Source organism: Pangasianodon hypophthalmus, chromosome 9 (genome assembly GCF_027358585.1).
Source record: "Pangasianodon hypophthalmus isolate fPanHyp1 chromosome 9, fPanHyp1.pri, whole genome shotgun sequence".
NCBI classification, from domain to species: Eukaryota; Metazoa; Chordata; class Actinopteri; order Siluriformes; family Pangasiidae; genus Pangasianodon; species Pangasianodon hypophthalmus.
In genome coordinates, this window is record NC_069718.1 from 29198179 (window position 1) to 29214933 (window position 16755).

Below are 16755 nucleotides of genomic sequence, written 5' to 3' on the forward strand. Positions count from 1 at the left end.
ACACCATTTTATTAGGAACACCCCTTACTCATACACACCACTTTATTAGGAACACCCCTTACTCATACACACACACCACTTTATTAGGAACACCCCTTACTCATACACACACACCACTTTATTAGGAACACCCCTCACTCATACACACACCACTTTATTAGGAACACCCCTTACTCATGCACACACACCACTTTATTAGGAACACCCCTTACTCATACATACACCATTTTATTAGGAACACCCCTTACTCATACACACCACTTTATTAGGAACACCCCTTACTCACACATACACGCCACTTTATTAGGAACACCCCTTACTCATACACACACACCACTTTATTAGGAACACCCCTCACTCATACACACACCACTTTATTAGGAACACCCCTTACTCACACATACACGCCACTTTATTAGGAACACCCCTTACTCATGCACACACATCACTTTATTAGGAACACCCCTTACTCATACACACACACCACTTTATTAGGAACACCCCTTACTCACACATACACACCACTTTATTAGGAACACCCCTAACTCATACACACGCCACTTTATTAGGAACAATCCGTACTCAACTTACTTATAAACGATGGGGAAAGTCAGGTGTTGTGTGTAAATCCGACTGCCCGGCTGGATCCTACACCCCTTCACGTGCACGCTCACAGCACCATCGTGTTTCCTGTAGATGGCAGTAAAAACACAGAAAGTTCACTCAAAGGCTTCACTTTTCATCCAAACGTTCAGTCAGATGGAGAACTTGTGCATTTTCCTGTAGATGGCAGTAAAGACTCTGAAATTTAATTCAATGCTTTTTTTGGGCTGTACACGGTATTATGATATTCCTAATAAAGTGGCCGATTTAACTTTTTTGGAAGAATAATTTTTATGTACATCCTCTTTTTTGCATTATCTTTGCATTATGCACCACAGAACAGAAGGGTAAGGGATCATAGCAGATAATGAACAGAAAAAGCTATGATAATGTAATGTAAAGTAATACTCTAATGCATTTATCTACATCAGTAGGCTAATATATAAAACTGGCATTTTAGCTTCCTGGTCCCTCTTGAGTTTTAGATAATAACTCAGTCTAAAATCCACTATGCCCAAAGCAGGAATAAAAGATGGACGGAATGGGGCAAAACCTAACATCCCCTTTTTCATTTGAAATTTACAAATACCAGTTTTTGTTTATATTTTATTTCAGCATGCTAGTTTAAAACCATGTTACATATCAATCTATGTAAAGTGAATATTGTTGTTAGAGGAGCTGAGGTAAGCTCAGGCTGGAACAATCAGTTCTATAATGTACAGGGTTTTAAAAGGAGTCATTTAGCCCCAAACAGAACATAAAGTGGTAATGCGGCCTCCTCCCCAGGCCTGCAACAATACACAGAGGCACACAGGCTTTCTCATTCTCTCTTTCACCCACACTGATAGACCAACTAAATCTCATGAACTGAAGTGGGCAGATCATGACAGTGAAATAACCAATGAGCATGATGCCTTTTTTATTAAATCCTTACATACATGTACATAATAACACACTTTAAACAGGGAACTCGACCATCCAGACAACAGTCTTGGCAGGTAGGAGCCGAGGACCCGATGATATGCAGCTACTGTCAAAATATTTTGGGATATTTGGTGTAGATTCATGAAATATAATCTCAGTTATGTCCATTTCATTTTCAGTTGCCTGGAAGAATACATACTGGCATCTTTCCAATCTCTAACTGTCCAGTTTGGGGGAGTCTGTGCCCACTGTAGCCTCAGATTCCCCTTCTTGGCTGACAGGAGTGGAACCTGATGTGGTCTTCTCTTACTGTCGCCCAGCCGCCTTCAAGGTTTGACTTGTTAAAAATGAAACCATTGATACAGCTGTTGTAAACATGCCTAACTGTATCTTACAGATCGTACATCTTATGATGACGCAGCAGATACTGTAGAGAGATTTACTGGTTTGAATACTGGAGAAACTGCCTCCACGAGGCAAGCAGAGAGTAACTGTACATCTTTCAAAATTAAACTGAGTCAAACACATGAAATTAGCAACAACACATTTAGCTACAATAATGTTAGCATGATTACATGATTACTTAGTTTTGCTTAAATTCTGATAAAACACAGAGAGTAAGCAACAGAATATTACATACCTTGACAAATAATATATTAAATTCTAGTTTTATGCCAGAATTGTCCTTTAAAAAAAACACCAGCAAACAAGGAACAGAAGTTTAAAAAAATTGGGAAAAATGGATTAAATTACAACTATAAATCAATCATCTGTGGAGAAAAAAAAAATTCACTGTCATGTTACAACAAACTGAATGAATTGATGTTGAGCAGAAACACACTAAAAAAAAATAGATAAAAAATGTGGAGATAAAAATGAGCTATAAACAGCTACAACACATGGATGTGTATTTGTGTAAGTGTGATGATGTGATGATATCTCTGTGTTGTGTGTAGACGCTGAAGGATTTGACTTTGGATTGTAAAATATGTTATAAAAGCCTGAAGTAACTTGTAGCTGAGTGGATAAAAGGATGTGATCAGTCACGGTTATTGTTATGGAACTTCTACATGTGAATATGAATGATTCAGCTCCCAAACTGCTGGAAATGTGGGACGGGTTCTAACGCTTCACCAAAACTGCTTTATCCTGGAAAAGAGGTTTGAGGTGAGACTCCTGTCATAACCAGTCCTGGTGAGTTTATGATTCTTAATGCTGAAAGACAGAGAAGAGCATCAGTGTAAACAAATGACATCAGCATAAACGCCAACAAACATACACACAAACATACACACACACACACACACACACTAAAACTGTCAACAATATACAGTACACAGTGACTATTATTCAATATCATACAGTACAGTAAAGAGACAGTAAGTCAGTAACTCACTGTAGTGTCTCCAGTTTACAGTGTGGATCCTTCAGTAGATCAGAGAGCAGCTTCACTCCTGATTCTCCTGGATTATTACCGTTCAGATCCAGTTCTCTCAGGTGTGATGAGGATTTTGACCTCAGAGCTGAAGCCAGAGCAGCACAACCTTCATCTGTAATACTGCTGCCCCACATCCTGCAAGAAAGAAAACCTTCTCACACTTAACACACACAGTTTTAGCATTGAAAACATGAACTAAACAAAACCTTTATATACAGTACATTTACTCTCCATCTCACACACAACAGTGAAAATATATCAGGTCACTATGTAACCCCATTAAAATATAGTGTGTACATGTTCATGCATATACAGTTTTGTTAAAAATGTAGTTCATATATGCACTTGGAAACACACTCGTACACATAACACAGTTTGTACGTAAGGTTTAGTTCATGAAAGTTGGTGGGGATAAAAACTTTTGTTTCATTCGTTTTAAGATAACTTCATGCGTTTTTTAAAAAGAGAGCGGAAAAGTACAAACCTGGTGAGAGTGGATAAAAGGGGGGTTGCCTAGCAACGTGCGTGATTCTGATTGGTTATTGGTTAATCAGCGAGGAGAACGGGAAAAGAAAAAAGGAAAAGGAGAAAGAAGTTTTCTCTCTGTGAAAAAAACTAGGATTTGTGAATAACTAATGAACTGTGACTAAGTTAAAACTTGTTAAAACAATAAGCGTGAGAACTTATTAGTTACGAACTAATTAGAAGGAGGAAGCTGCTGTTTCTACATGAAGTTTGCACACAGTGTATTACCTAGCTGACTAGCCTAGTTAGCTAGTCGAACTGCTAGCCTGTTGTTCAGCTCACACAGCTACACACTACTGGCTGCTGTTTGCCTGTTTTCCCCTGGGAGTCGCTGAGGAGAACCAGATAGCGCTCTGAGCTACTGGGTAATGCTCAGGGTTCCTCTGGCACCGCTGGATAAACGCCTGTGGACGAGTAACACGGAGCGATGCAGGTGCGAACTTCAGAAACATCGAGCACGTAAAAGCCCAGAAAGCCGTAAAGACCAGGTACCTTTGCAGTCAGTAGAGTCATTGCTCTTCTTAGAGTGAAGAGGCCATTTCAGTCTGGGCCACACCGCACCCCAGCCACCTCACAGCCCTGCAGCTTTTGTTTTGTTTATGCATTTTCAATTTGCCAGTCTGAGTGAGAGCGTGGGCTAAGGATAGCGCGCTTGAGTAAATAATTAACTGTTAGCCGGTACGACATATTGGCTGCTTGGTTTGTTATTAATATGATTCGGGATTACTGTATGAGAAAGTAAATATTTTATACAGTTGAGGTATTTTAGTTTATTTTGTCTTCATTTAGCAAATGAACATTTTGGTTGGTGAATATTCAGTGAATTTGTTGTATTTTATATACTGGCACAAGTATAGATAGCAAAACAAGGCATTTACTTCTACCAGTAAGTTTCTCACATTTCAGTTTCTTACAAACATTTAAATCATATTCTAAAATTTACAGCTACATAAAAACACACACAATCATTTCTGTATGTATTATTTGGTGATAAAGTGATAATCTGACCTGTGTGTGTGTGTGTGTGTGTGTGTGTGTGTGTGTGTGTGTGTGTGTGTGTGTGTGTGTGTGTGTACCTCAGTATCTCCAGTGTACAGTGTGGATTCTCCAGTCCAGCAGAGAGCAGCTTCACTCCTGAATCCTGCAGTTTATTGATACTCAGGTTCAGTTCTCTCAGACTGGAGGAGTTTGAGCTGAGAACTGAGGACAGAACTCTACAGCTTTCCTCTGTCAGATTACACTCACACAGCCTGAAAGAGAAATGATGAAGTGTTTGATTTATTTATCTGATTGTGAAATGATGTGTTTCAATCAGTTGGGAAATAAACTGTCTACCTGAACACAGGGTTCTAAAGTCAGGATAAAAATATAAAATGAACAGCCTGTGTAAACTTGGACTGCTCTTGGACAGATCCATGTGTCTCAGCTCATATGAGACGATGTATTTAACTTTCTGAAACAAGATAATAACAGAGAGGCCACTCTGAACAAACACATCTCTTTATTTCTAGCAGAGAGTTTTTCATACAGTGTGTTCATTGTCCAATGTGTAAATTAAAAATGTAATGTTGTGGAACATCTACAAGATGCTGAGAGAAAAGGTTGATGAGGTGTTGAATCAGAGTTAAATAGGCTTGGCCACTCAGCACAAGAGCTAGCTCTTTATGTATGTGCATAGCTGCTTTATCTGGTCTTTATTCTGACCCTCAACCCAGAGCTTCTCCACCAACACCTCACTGTCCTCTACTTTCACATTCATCAGGCACTTATGGAGGAGTTCCGGACTGAGCTGGAGCTTGTGGAAATAGCATCAACACTGGACTCCTGTTCCTGTGTGCTAGGGGTCTCACTGGGGACAAGAGCTCCTGAGTTTGTGGCAATTTACAGATAAAATAAAACTAAATAAAGTGAAGCTTGATTGATCGGCTTCGAATCTTGCAATTGTCAGTATGTCACTGTGATTTTATAAACAGATTACGCTATTTATTTCAATTATACACCAATTTAATGAAACTTTTGTGAAACTCTGTTTCATATTAATGGCATTAATTAAAGAAATGTTAAATAGGAAACAAATAATTTAAAAAGCAAGACAACAAATTCCTAAATTAACACAAATGAGACGAGTCATTCAGTTAAGACAAAAGAAATGCGTCTGTATAAAGGAGGACAGGCCGGTCTGTCTGTGTATAGCCGTAAGCTGACAGAAGATTTAGAGCCCACTGTTAGAGATATTTAGATATGTAGAGACCAGTATGATTGTTCTGGATGAAAGCTGGTTTATAAATCACTTCTGTTTGTCACAGCATCTTCTTTAAATGCTGTTCAACACTTTAGAGCCAGCACTAATTTAACCAACACAACAACCTTGTCCCATTCCTGTGCATGTCCAAGTTTATCAGTGCCTGGATTTCTTGTTATTGTCACGTTTCAAACAGAGAGAAGTGACTGATTGTAGTGTGAGAGGCTGAAGAGCGCATCAGTGTGAGAGATTTCTGACCAACAGTCACTGACACTTTAAACTATTTAAACACAGCAGTGTCTCTGTGTGATCCTCGGTGTCCATGATCACCTGTGTACTATTATCTACTATTTTTCCATTACATTTAGTACAAAATGCAGCTGCTCAGCTTCTAACACAAACTAAAGAGAGACCATATTACTCCTATTGTGCAGGAACTGCACTGGTTACCTGTGACATCCAGAGTCAATTTTAAAGTGCTCTTATTAGTTTTAAAACTCTTAATGGCATTGCACCTGTGTATTTAGCAGAATGCCTGATGGATTTCACCCCAAATCATTTTTAACATCAACAAATGCTGGCTTCCTTAAGGTGAATTTTAATAAGAAAAAGCTCAGTGAAACTGCTTTTAGTGTCGCTGCTCCCAGGATGTGGAACTCACTCCCAGCGTATATCCATCAGACACCTGCACTAAATATATTTAAAAAGCAGCTTAAACACATTTATTTACCTTGTCTTTTAATTAGTCCTCTTGATTTTATGCTTAATACCACTATTTATCTCTTAATGATCTACTCAATACTTTGTTTGATTACTTATATGATGTATTTATTTCTTAATGACTTTTTAGGTTTTAATATTTTATTTTCAGGTTGTGTAGCATTATTATTAGGAATTGACATTTATTACCATACTTAATGTTTTTGTGTGCGTGTGTGTGTGTGTGTGTGTGTATGTGTGTGTATACCTCAGTGTCTCCAGTGTACAGTGTGGATTCTCCAGTCCAGCAGAGAGCAGCTTCACTCCTGAGTCCTGCAGTTTATTGTGACTCAGGTCCAGTTCTCTCAGACTGGAGGAGTTTGAGCTGAGAACTGAGGATAGAACTCTACAGCTTTCCTCTGTCAGATTACACACACACAGCCTGGAAGAGAAATGGTGAAATATCACAACACTGATCTCAAACACACAAACACAGCCATATTACAGCTAAAGTTTAACATGTAACAGAAATGTCAGTGTGTTTCTCTCACACACAGAAATCAGAGGACAGGACACCACATCAGCACATTTACAGGAGCAGGGACGTCTTTCTGCACTCCACAATCTCTAAGCTACAATTTATTTTAAGACCATAAGGTCATGTACATACACACGTGAGAGCGAGCAGCCTACAAACAATACACTCTGATCTGTGTTCAAGTTTCTACAAGCAACACTGCAGATATAGTGCATTTTATTACAGAAAATAAAGAATTATAGAACTGTACACTACCAGTTAATAACATACCAGTACTAGTGGTACTTTAAGGTGAGTTAGTGTCAGGTGAGGTGTGGGGAAACTCCGGGTCTCAGTCTATAGGGTCGTGTACACAGAACAGTCAATGACTAAATCCACCGCCATAAATCCACAACAGCGAACACAGTCTCGTTACCCGCAGCATGATGATGTCAGGAACCAGGAAGTCCGTAAAATCCGAAGGACAGAACAAGATCAAAGCCAATAAACAAACCAGGTCTGAGCCAATAAACCCACAGAGACTAAATCCAACGAAATATTTCCAATAATTCTAAGACAGACACACAATAATCCACCGCTGTGTGGAGGCGCGTGTGTCTTATTTATACAGGTAGCAGTCAGTGGGGAAATGGGGAATAGGTGTGCTACACACAACATTGTGTTACACAGAACAAAAGATCAGCAACTTGTACCTAAAAGGCACATGAAGGGAAATAGTGTTTTAATATTTACTTTTTACATTTTGTATTTATATTGTTATGTTTTTCGTGCTCTTATTTGTGATAGTTCTGTTCAATGTCACTTTCAAATAAAAGGAGAAAAGAAAATGTGCCTTTCACTGGTGTTTAGTTCAGAATGTGTTTACATTTACATTTATTGATTTAGCAGGTGCATTTATCCAAAGCCTCTTACAAATGAGAAAATATAATTTATAGGAAATATCTAATTATATATTTTTTTTCTTCCAGTGTGGACAAGTCATGAGTTAGTTAAGTGTTCATGAAAGAGGTGGGTATTTAGCTCTTTAGTTCTTAAATACATGCAGTAATTTAGTATAGACACTTTTTTCATAAATTTTACAAAAGACGGAATATACATATATACATATATGTACTCGGGTCAACAATAGGTCCAAAATCATTGGTAGTGAGACGGTAAAGACGCTGCTGAATAGTGTCAGGGTTGTAGCAGTCGCATCCTTCATCAGAGGTGCCATTCCTTTAAGAGCTTACATGAGAGACAGAGTAGTCGCTAATGTATGACATCACACACTCGCGACGGCGCCAAAGCTCCGGGTCCGACACGTGCGAACGTGTGTGCTAAGTTGAAGGCCTGACTGTGATTACCTCTGGATACTGTCGCCACGCTGAAGGAAGCACGGGGCCGCGGGACGGCGTGAGTGTCCGATTATATTGTATACGCTTTCATATTTGTTTATTTGACAGTTTATTTAAAAGGTTTTGTTTATTTTGGCACTTTTGTCTATCTCAAGAGGGGAGAAAAGCATTTGTACATGAGACATTAAGTGTGAGTGACGACCAGTGTTGGAGAGTCGCCATTTTAAAAGTAAGTTATTATCCATTTTGAGACATAAGATTTTGTCCGTATCGCCCAGCCCTCAGTACAGACATAAAGGGTTAGTGTAAAATGTGTTTATTTAAAGATGATTAAAGTAACAATTAACAAGCATTAATCCAAACAGTGCAGTTCAGTGTTGCATTAAAATAACAATCCATGCAGTAATACATTTATAAATAAAAATACTCACTCAGCTTTTCTGGCGGCTTTGACCACTGGCAGCAGCCTCAGAAGACATTCATCTGATGGGTAATATTTCCTCAAATTAAACTCCTCCAGTTCCTGTTCTGAGTTCAGTAACACAAACACCAGAGCTGACCACTGAGCAGGAGAGAGACTGGTTTCACTGAGACAATAATAATCTTTTCTGTTCAGGTAAGTTTGTACTTCCTGCACTAGAGAATGATCATTCAGTTCATTCAGACAGTGGAACAGATTGATGGATTTCTCTGGAGATGGATTCTCCCTAATCTTCTCCTTGATGTACTCGACTGTTTTCTGTTTGCTGTGACAGCTGCTTCCTGTCTGTGGCATTAAGCCTCGTAAGAGAGTCTGATTGGACTCCAGGGAGAGACCCAGAAGGAAGCGGAGGAACAGGTCCAGGTGTCCATTCTCACTCTGTAAGGCCTTGTCCACTGCACTCCTGAGGAAATCACACATGTTTGACTTTCTGAAAAGATCAGACATATCAGTGATTTGTTCTTCTGTTACATTTCTGCTGATGAAGGACAGAAATGCATATAAAGAAGCCAGAAATTCCTGAACACTCAGATGTACAAAGCTGAACACCTTCCCCAGGTGAAGCCCAAACTCCTCTCTGAAGATTTGGGTACACACTCCTGAGTACACTGACGCTTCTGTGACATCAATGCCACACTCTCTCAGGTCTTCCTCATAGAAGATCAGGTTTCCTTTCTCCAGCTGTTGGAAAGCCAGTTTTCCCAGTGCCAGGATACTCTCTCTGGTCTGTTGAGGATCAGGGTCACATTTCTGATGGTACTTTTGGTCCTTGTGTTTGATCTGAAAGATCAGGAAGTGTGTGAACATTTGAGTCAGAGTCTTGGGGATCTCTCCACTCTCTGCTTCACCCAACATTCTCTCTAGAACAGTGGCTGACATCCAGCAGAAGACTGGGATGTGGCACATGATGTAGAGGCTTCTTGAAGACTTCATGTGTGTGATGATTTTATTGGCCAGGCTCTGATCACTGATCCTCTTCCTGAAGTACGTCTCTTTCTGAGGATCACTGAAGCCTCGTACCTCTGTTACCTGGTCTACACACTCAGGAGGGATCTGATTGGCTGCTCCTGGTCGAGAGGTTATCCAGAGGAGAGCAGAGGGAAGCAGATTCCCCTTGATGAGGTTTGTCAGCAGCACATCCACTGAGGCTGACTCTGTCACATCACACAATCTCTCATTCTTCTGGAAATTTAGAGGAAGTCGACACTCATCCAGACCATCAAAGATCAACACCACTTTGTAGGAGTCGCAGTCTATTAATTCTAGTTTTCTCATTTCTGGGAAAAAGTGATGAAGAAGATTCATCAGACTGAGATTTTGCTGCTTCATCAAATTCAGCTCTCTAAAGGGAAGTGGAAACATGAAGAAGACATCCTGATTTGCTTTTCCTTCAGCCCAGTCCAGGATGAACTTCTTCACAGAGACTGTTTTTCCAATTCCAGCAACTCCTTTAGTCAGCACCGTTCTGATGGACTTGTCTTTAAAGAGGTCATTACATTTGATGGGTGTCTCCTGTGTTGCTGGTGTCCTGGACGCTGTCTCAATCTGTCTCACCTCATGTTCATTATTGACGTCTCCACTCCAACCCTCTGTGATGTAGAGCTCTGTGTAGATCTCATTCAGAAGTGCTGAGCTTCCATGCTGTGAGATTCCTTCATTAATTCTTTTAAACTTCTCTATCAGGTTGGATTTCAACTTTGACTGATACACAGAGGCCACAGACTCTAATAAATAAAGTAATAGCATGTTTTAATGCAAAATCACTGAGCACAATATATAATGTCAAATTCTTTTAAATGCTGCTGTTCATTCTTGATTCATGTACTGAATATTATTGAAGGAACAGGACCATTGTACAGAGTAACCACAAGCTGGACCAGGAATAGAACAGAAAAGCACCAGATGTACATGATAGTAAAATCAATCTTAAAACTAAAAGTGTTAATATCTAAAACAATTTCCTCTCTCTAAAGTGAACCTGATGGAATAAAGCCATGACTCAGAGCTCTTACTGTTGTGCAGTGTGTTAGTGAGATCTGTGTGGTTCATGTTCTTCAGGACGTGCAGTGTGATCTTCAGCGCTCCCTCTCTGACACTGTGCAGATCCTTCTCATCCTCCACCTCCCTCTCAGTGCATGCTGGGTAATCTGGACTCAGGAGCTTCCTAAACCTCTTCAGCTCATTCTTTATCAGAGTGATGACTTTGTGTTCCAGCTCCTGGTTAGAAACACACAGTAACAGATCTAAATATTATAATGTTACACAGTGAGAGATGCTTTTATTTTATGAAAAGAAGAAAAAACCCTCTGTCTATTACCACAGTTACAACTGTCTGATTACCCATAATGCTGCTGCACATCAATAAAACAACACAAGTCACACACACACCTTGAATATGGACTCCAACTGATTTCTGCTGATGTTTGATTTCTTCTTTTGTGGTCTGTGAACAAACAAAACACATCATGTAATATGGACTATATGTGTTCATAGCTGCACAACAAATAAATACAAAAACTAATAAATACAAATATAAAGATATTTAAAGGTGCATGAGATAAGATATGTAAATTTTTTAAAAGTTCAGGTCTCTAACAGTTACAGTCAGGTCCATAAATATTGGGACAGTGACACAGTTTTGGTAATTTTGCCTCTGTACACCACCACAGTGGATTTGAAATGAAGCAGTCAAGATGTGACTTAAGTACGTGGTTCCACATTTATGATTTTTACTCCTTAAGCCTGCCGCCAATTCCCGCCAATGTTCACAAAGCCCCACCCCCAGGATCTATGGTGGCCTGTAGAGTAAAGTTCAGCTAGAGAACCAACTATAAAATAAAATTCATCTACCATTAGCAAGGATTAGCATTAGCATGACATCACTTTCAGGTACTGAAGGAGGCAGTTTATTTATTAAGGGCATTGCTTTACTTTGTCATTTAGATCTAGGTGATAAAAACCCTAACTACAGAATAATGATGGTAGAATAACAGAATAGTGGAGAAATGCATAATAATGAACAGTGGAGCAGTAAGAATAATAATACACAGCATTATTATAAATGTAAGACACTGCAGAATAATAAGGAACTGATGTAAGGAGCTCTCTCTCTATACAACAAGTGACTTTAATTAATTATGCTTTATAATTTACCCAGCACACAGCTCTTATACAGAAGTAGGTGATAAAGTGAAAAGCTCCCTTTATCCTGGTGTTACTACATTTCTTTTTATTTTACATTGTTTTTTCCTGAAGCACAGTGTGATTTTTGCTAACACATGAATTATCTGGCTGTACTGGGAGCTTACTAGGATTGCCACCTGTCTCTTCTAATACGGGATTGAAAAGTAAATGCTGTGTCTCTTATTGAGTCAATACGGGGACATGGTTTCATGCATACTCTAAGTTAAGTCTACACAGAGGTGAGAAAAACAAAATAGTGACTAAAATCAAACCACTTTCACAAGAAATTGTATAGAAGCTCAAAATCAGTGTTATGGGGCAGGGAATGATGGGAACACGCTAAGTGAGAACACATCATTGCACAACATGCAGTTGTAGTACTGTGCTGCTGTTGTGGTACTGTACAGTTTACTGTGGAGCATGCGGCAGGTGATAATCACATCCGAGTGGATAAAGAAGACAGAGGAATCACTCAGTTCCTTTTACCTCAGACTTCCCCTGAGAATGATGTGGTATGTTGTTGTTTAATAAATGTTTATATTATGTAAAATAATCAGGTTCTTAGGCTAACATCAGGATCAGTGTAATATTGGGCTATATAACTAGGTCTAATCACTTTAGTGCAAATTAGCCTAATCATGCTGATAATATCCCATCTAATATCCCAACTTTACATTCTCTAGTTTTGTCACTTTACAATTTAAAAAGACTAAATAAATAATCGTACCGTCTATCCAATATATTTTAATGCATAAATATAATATATTTAAAAAGTATTTTAATTTTAAAAAATGGGTCGCCATATCCTTTTTCTATTCAATAATCCACACAATGTTAAATCATCATTCTTCTATCAGTAAAAACACAATTGTAAATCTGTAGAAGCAGGAAAATAGTTTAACGATGTGTCAATGAAAATCTCAGATAGACAGACAACCTGAAAACATAATACCTCTTTTTTTGTTGTCCCTTATTTTTCCTCATGGAAGGTAGCAACCCTAGAGCTTACAGGCTTTGGTGATGTTTCTTTCCTCTCCTTGGGAAAGCTGAGATGGGGGCGGAGTGAAGGGACATTGGGGAGTGTCTATAAGATGAAGGCTGATTTCCAAACGGGTCTTTTTTTCAGCCACATAATACCGGTGAGGCCATGACCATTGTTTTTTTTTCATGTTCTACAAATTTCTAGGTGATGTGTACATTTAAAAATCAATTACTGCTCCTTCAACACCCTCCTTTTAACACAACACACTAAATTCAGGATTTCCTAACCGACACTAACATATTTAGAAACAAATGTTTGAATGAATGAATGAATTAAATAGTTATATAGTCATTAATTTCCCGGGTGTAAATGTTCTTCTGCAGCAGCACAGACCCTCCAGCTCAGGGACTGCAGGCTGAACTGAACTCTTAAAGCAGTTTTCCTCACTGCCAGTCCGAGAGCTGCAGCACTGCACAGTTTAGTGTTTTACTGCTTCAACACCTGATAAAGCTCATGAAGGGCTTCATAATGAGACGAGTGAGTTTGATCAGGTGGAACACTGCCGTAAAACACCTCACTATACTGACCTCACATCAGTAGAACTGTCTCTGTCTCTGAAGTCTATTGGATGTTCCATTGACGCGTCACTCTTCCTGGACACACAGCTGGGTTCTGGTGAGTCTGATCTCTTTCCCTCCATCATTCTAGAATTACAACAGAAATATCAGCAATAAACACTTGCTTCAAGCATCTTCCCACATGCCTGATCAGAACTAGTGTCAATTTTTTTCAGCTATTTTTTTAATTTAGTCCTGTGTCAAATGTCCTTGATAGATGTATCATATTTAGTCAACCTCATCCTGTTTTTTAGTCATGCTTTAGTTGACTGGGCATTTTAGTCTTTTCTTAGTCAAGAAAACCGTAAATATTTTAGTCTAGTTTTAGTCACTGAAAACTGTAGACATTTTTAGTCATAAGATTATTATTATTGATTAACATTTCAGTCAATCTAGTCTAGCCAAAACCAATAATTTTTTTTTGTCATTTTAGTCTTATTTCACTTATTTCATATAAGATTTATCTTACCATTATCTGATGAAACACACAGGTTGAATGATTAAGAATGCATCTTTGCAGAAAGTGTCTGGTCTGATGGTGTCCATTTAAGGAATACATCCAGACATGGAACATGTTCTGATTTGCACTTTTATTTTGAACCAACACCATTCAACAACTGTATTATATTCTCTTTAAAACGACTATAAAACAATAAGAGTGGTACAGACAATAAAACATTCTGAAACCAATTTTTCGGTTGTGTAAAGTACATGACAAACTTACCTCTCTGTTCTGAACATTGGAAATGAAGTAGTTAGCCTTATAAAATTGAAAAGAATACTGTACACTAGTATTGCATGACCCCACAACAATTTGCTAGCCTATTAGCTTAATGAGTTCAGTTTAGCTATAAAACACATCCTACATAACGTAACACCACCGCCTTACTAGTTTTCATAATATAGCTTAAAAACACAACCTAACATTACCACCAAAACGTAAACCTACCTCAATTTCTTTGTGGTTAACCTTCATATGCTGCCTGAGATTTTTGTATTCTTTCCAGATGTTGTGTGTCCACATTGCTTCCCTTCTGATATAACAAGGCATTTGCTTTTTTTTTCTCAGCCTCATTATAGAGAAAATGGGCCCAAATATCAGATCTTCTCTTTCTCCCAAGTCCAACAGTTGCTGTCATTATTTAATGAACATTAGCTTGCTTAGTCCTGACTGCTGCTCAGGCCATCCAATGAACAGGATATTTGGATTGTAATTTAGAAAAAAGTCTATAATATTTTGTCAACAAAAATATTTTTGTAAAGTTTTAATTTTTTACTACATTTTAGTCTTGTCTTTTTTCGTCAACAATATTGCATGCTGATACAGTTAGTTTTTAATAATGTCTGTGTCGTCTCGTCATTGTCTCGTCTTAGTCATGGAGAACAAGGTCGTTGAAGAACATTTTTCAACCCACTATTTAGCAGGGCTTTGCATAACATACAGCAAGCTACCAACCCATAACACTGATCAATAAGAAGCAAAATAAGACAAAAATGACCTAACACGCATCATAATTCTCCAACTGTGCCTTTAAAATATGTAATCTAAAATCCCTTTTAAATTAGTGTAACAGAATACATCATTGATTACATTTAAGAGAGAGTACTGAATATTCAGCCATGGATACTTCATTTAAATATTCAGACAAACTTTGATGTTTTACTGCTTCAACACCTGATAAAGCACATGAAGGGCTTCATAATGAGACGAGTGAGTTTGATCAGGTGGAACACTGCCGTAAAACACCTCACTATACTGACCTCACATCAGGAGAACTGTCTCTGTCGCTGAACTTAATTGGAGGATCCATTGACGCGTCACTCTTCATGGACACACAGCTGGGTTCTGGTGAGTCTGATCTCTTTCCCTCCATCATTCTAGAATTACAACAGAAATATCAGCAATAATTAATACTCTGCTGTCTCAGCACTGTTAAACAATGTGTTCATCATCAAACATCAATAATTCCATATTTTTAATTCAGCTACAGTCAGCACACTTATTCAAACAGGAGACTCGCCTCATACCTCAGGAATTACTCTGATGTCAGGAGTCCCAATCACAGCTAACTGACTCAGCTGGGTCTTAAATCCTGTAGAGTTCACTGACTCAAAGCTATGCTGCTCTTTTGCTACACATTACACAGTCGTTTTTACTCTTCTCTCAGTGAATGATTTCTCTAAACTGTTCTTACATCAGACCAGTGATATATTCACTGCTATTAAACACATTAAAGCAAAGTTTAGTTCCTCTGTTACCTAGGGAATGTTTATAGATACAGATCTGTTCCCATGAGACGGTGTGTATTTATTGCTGGTGAATGGAAAAGTAACTCACCTCTCGTCTTTCTTTAAGTCTTGTTTTCCAGACACACTCATGTTGGAGGTCATGTCTCCTTGTCCAGATTACAGCAGGACACACGTTTACTTCACTCCAACATATGTTAAATCAAACCCTGTATCAGCACAGAGTTCTCTTACAGGAAATAGTCACGGTATCAAGTCCTAAAACAACCTGTGTACATTAAACCTTCAGTACAAACCCACAAAACTCTTCTGCATCTAGTGTCAGTTCAGTGTGTTTATATATTATAGCTTTAGATTTAGATACTCACTGTGTTTTTACTCCTGAAATGGTTTATTTTCCCTTCGACACAAAATGGAGCTGCTGAGTTACACTTTCACTTCACTTTTCACTTTAACTGTTTATTCTGCAGAAGGGAAGTTTGTGTGTGTGTGTGTGTGCGCGTGTCACCAATGTTTATGTAACTGAACAATATTTAATGGTGGATTTTTAAGTGATTCTGCAGTAAAATAGTAAACAGTAAAAACAGATTAGTGCATTTTCACATTATGAAACTTGTTTAATATTCAAAGTGGACTCTCTCCAATCTTTCTGTTTTGTACTTACAGCATAGAACGTCTCCAGGTTACGTATGTAACCATGGTTCCCCGAGGGAACGAGACACTGCGTCACGAAACGCTATGGGAACGCCCCCGCGTGACCGCGCTCTGAATCACGTGTCTAATCCGTCCAATGGATGGGCGAGACGTCACGGGCGGGGTGACGTAGCGACCCGGAAGCATAAAAGCCCGAGCGGTGAGCCCCGCGTTAGCTTACTGGAAAATGAAGCAAGCGCCGCAGGGACGCCGGAAGTGTGGCACCGAGACGCAGCGTCTCGTTCC

The 16755-nt window shown here is 38.8% G+C and overlaps 1 protein-coding gene across 1 annotated transcript; it reads right to left on the bottom strand.

Annotated features, from left to right (window-relative positions):
• Positions 1-1497: 1497 nt before the first annotated feature.
• LOC117597949 (NLR family CARD domain-containing protein 3-like) lies at positions 1498-16490 on the bottom strand. The gene is made up of 9 exons (XM_053237051.1): positions 15908-16490; positions 15331-15447; positions 13540-13656; positions 11176-11230; positions 10800-11004; positions 8738-10511; positions 6700-6873; positions 2924-3100; positions 1498-2742 (listed from the first exon to the last, which is right to left on the bottom strand). Exons 1-9 carry the CDS (start codon positions 15958-15960, stop codon positions 2658-2660), a joined length of 2757 nt encoding a protein of 918 aa, XP_053093026.1. The 5' UTR covers positions 15961-16490; the 3' UTR covers positions 1498-2657.
• Positions 16491-16755: the final 265 nt, after the last annotated feature.

Bases quoted from the DNA above. Each gene is read 5' to 3' on its own strand.
- LOC117597949 (XM_053237051.1), bottom strand. From the start codon at position 15,960: ATGACCTCCAACATGAGTGTGTCTGGAAAACAAGACTTAAAGAAAGAC. The intron at 11,231-13,539 runs GTCAGTATAGTG...GTTTGTTCACAG, and splicing joins GACAGTTCTACTGATGTGAG to ACCACAAAAGAAGAAATCAA. The intron at 2,743-2,923 runs GTGAGTTACTGA...TCTGTCTTTCAG, and splicing joins TGTAAACTGGAGACACTACA to CATTAAGAATCATAAACTCA.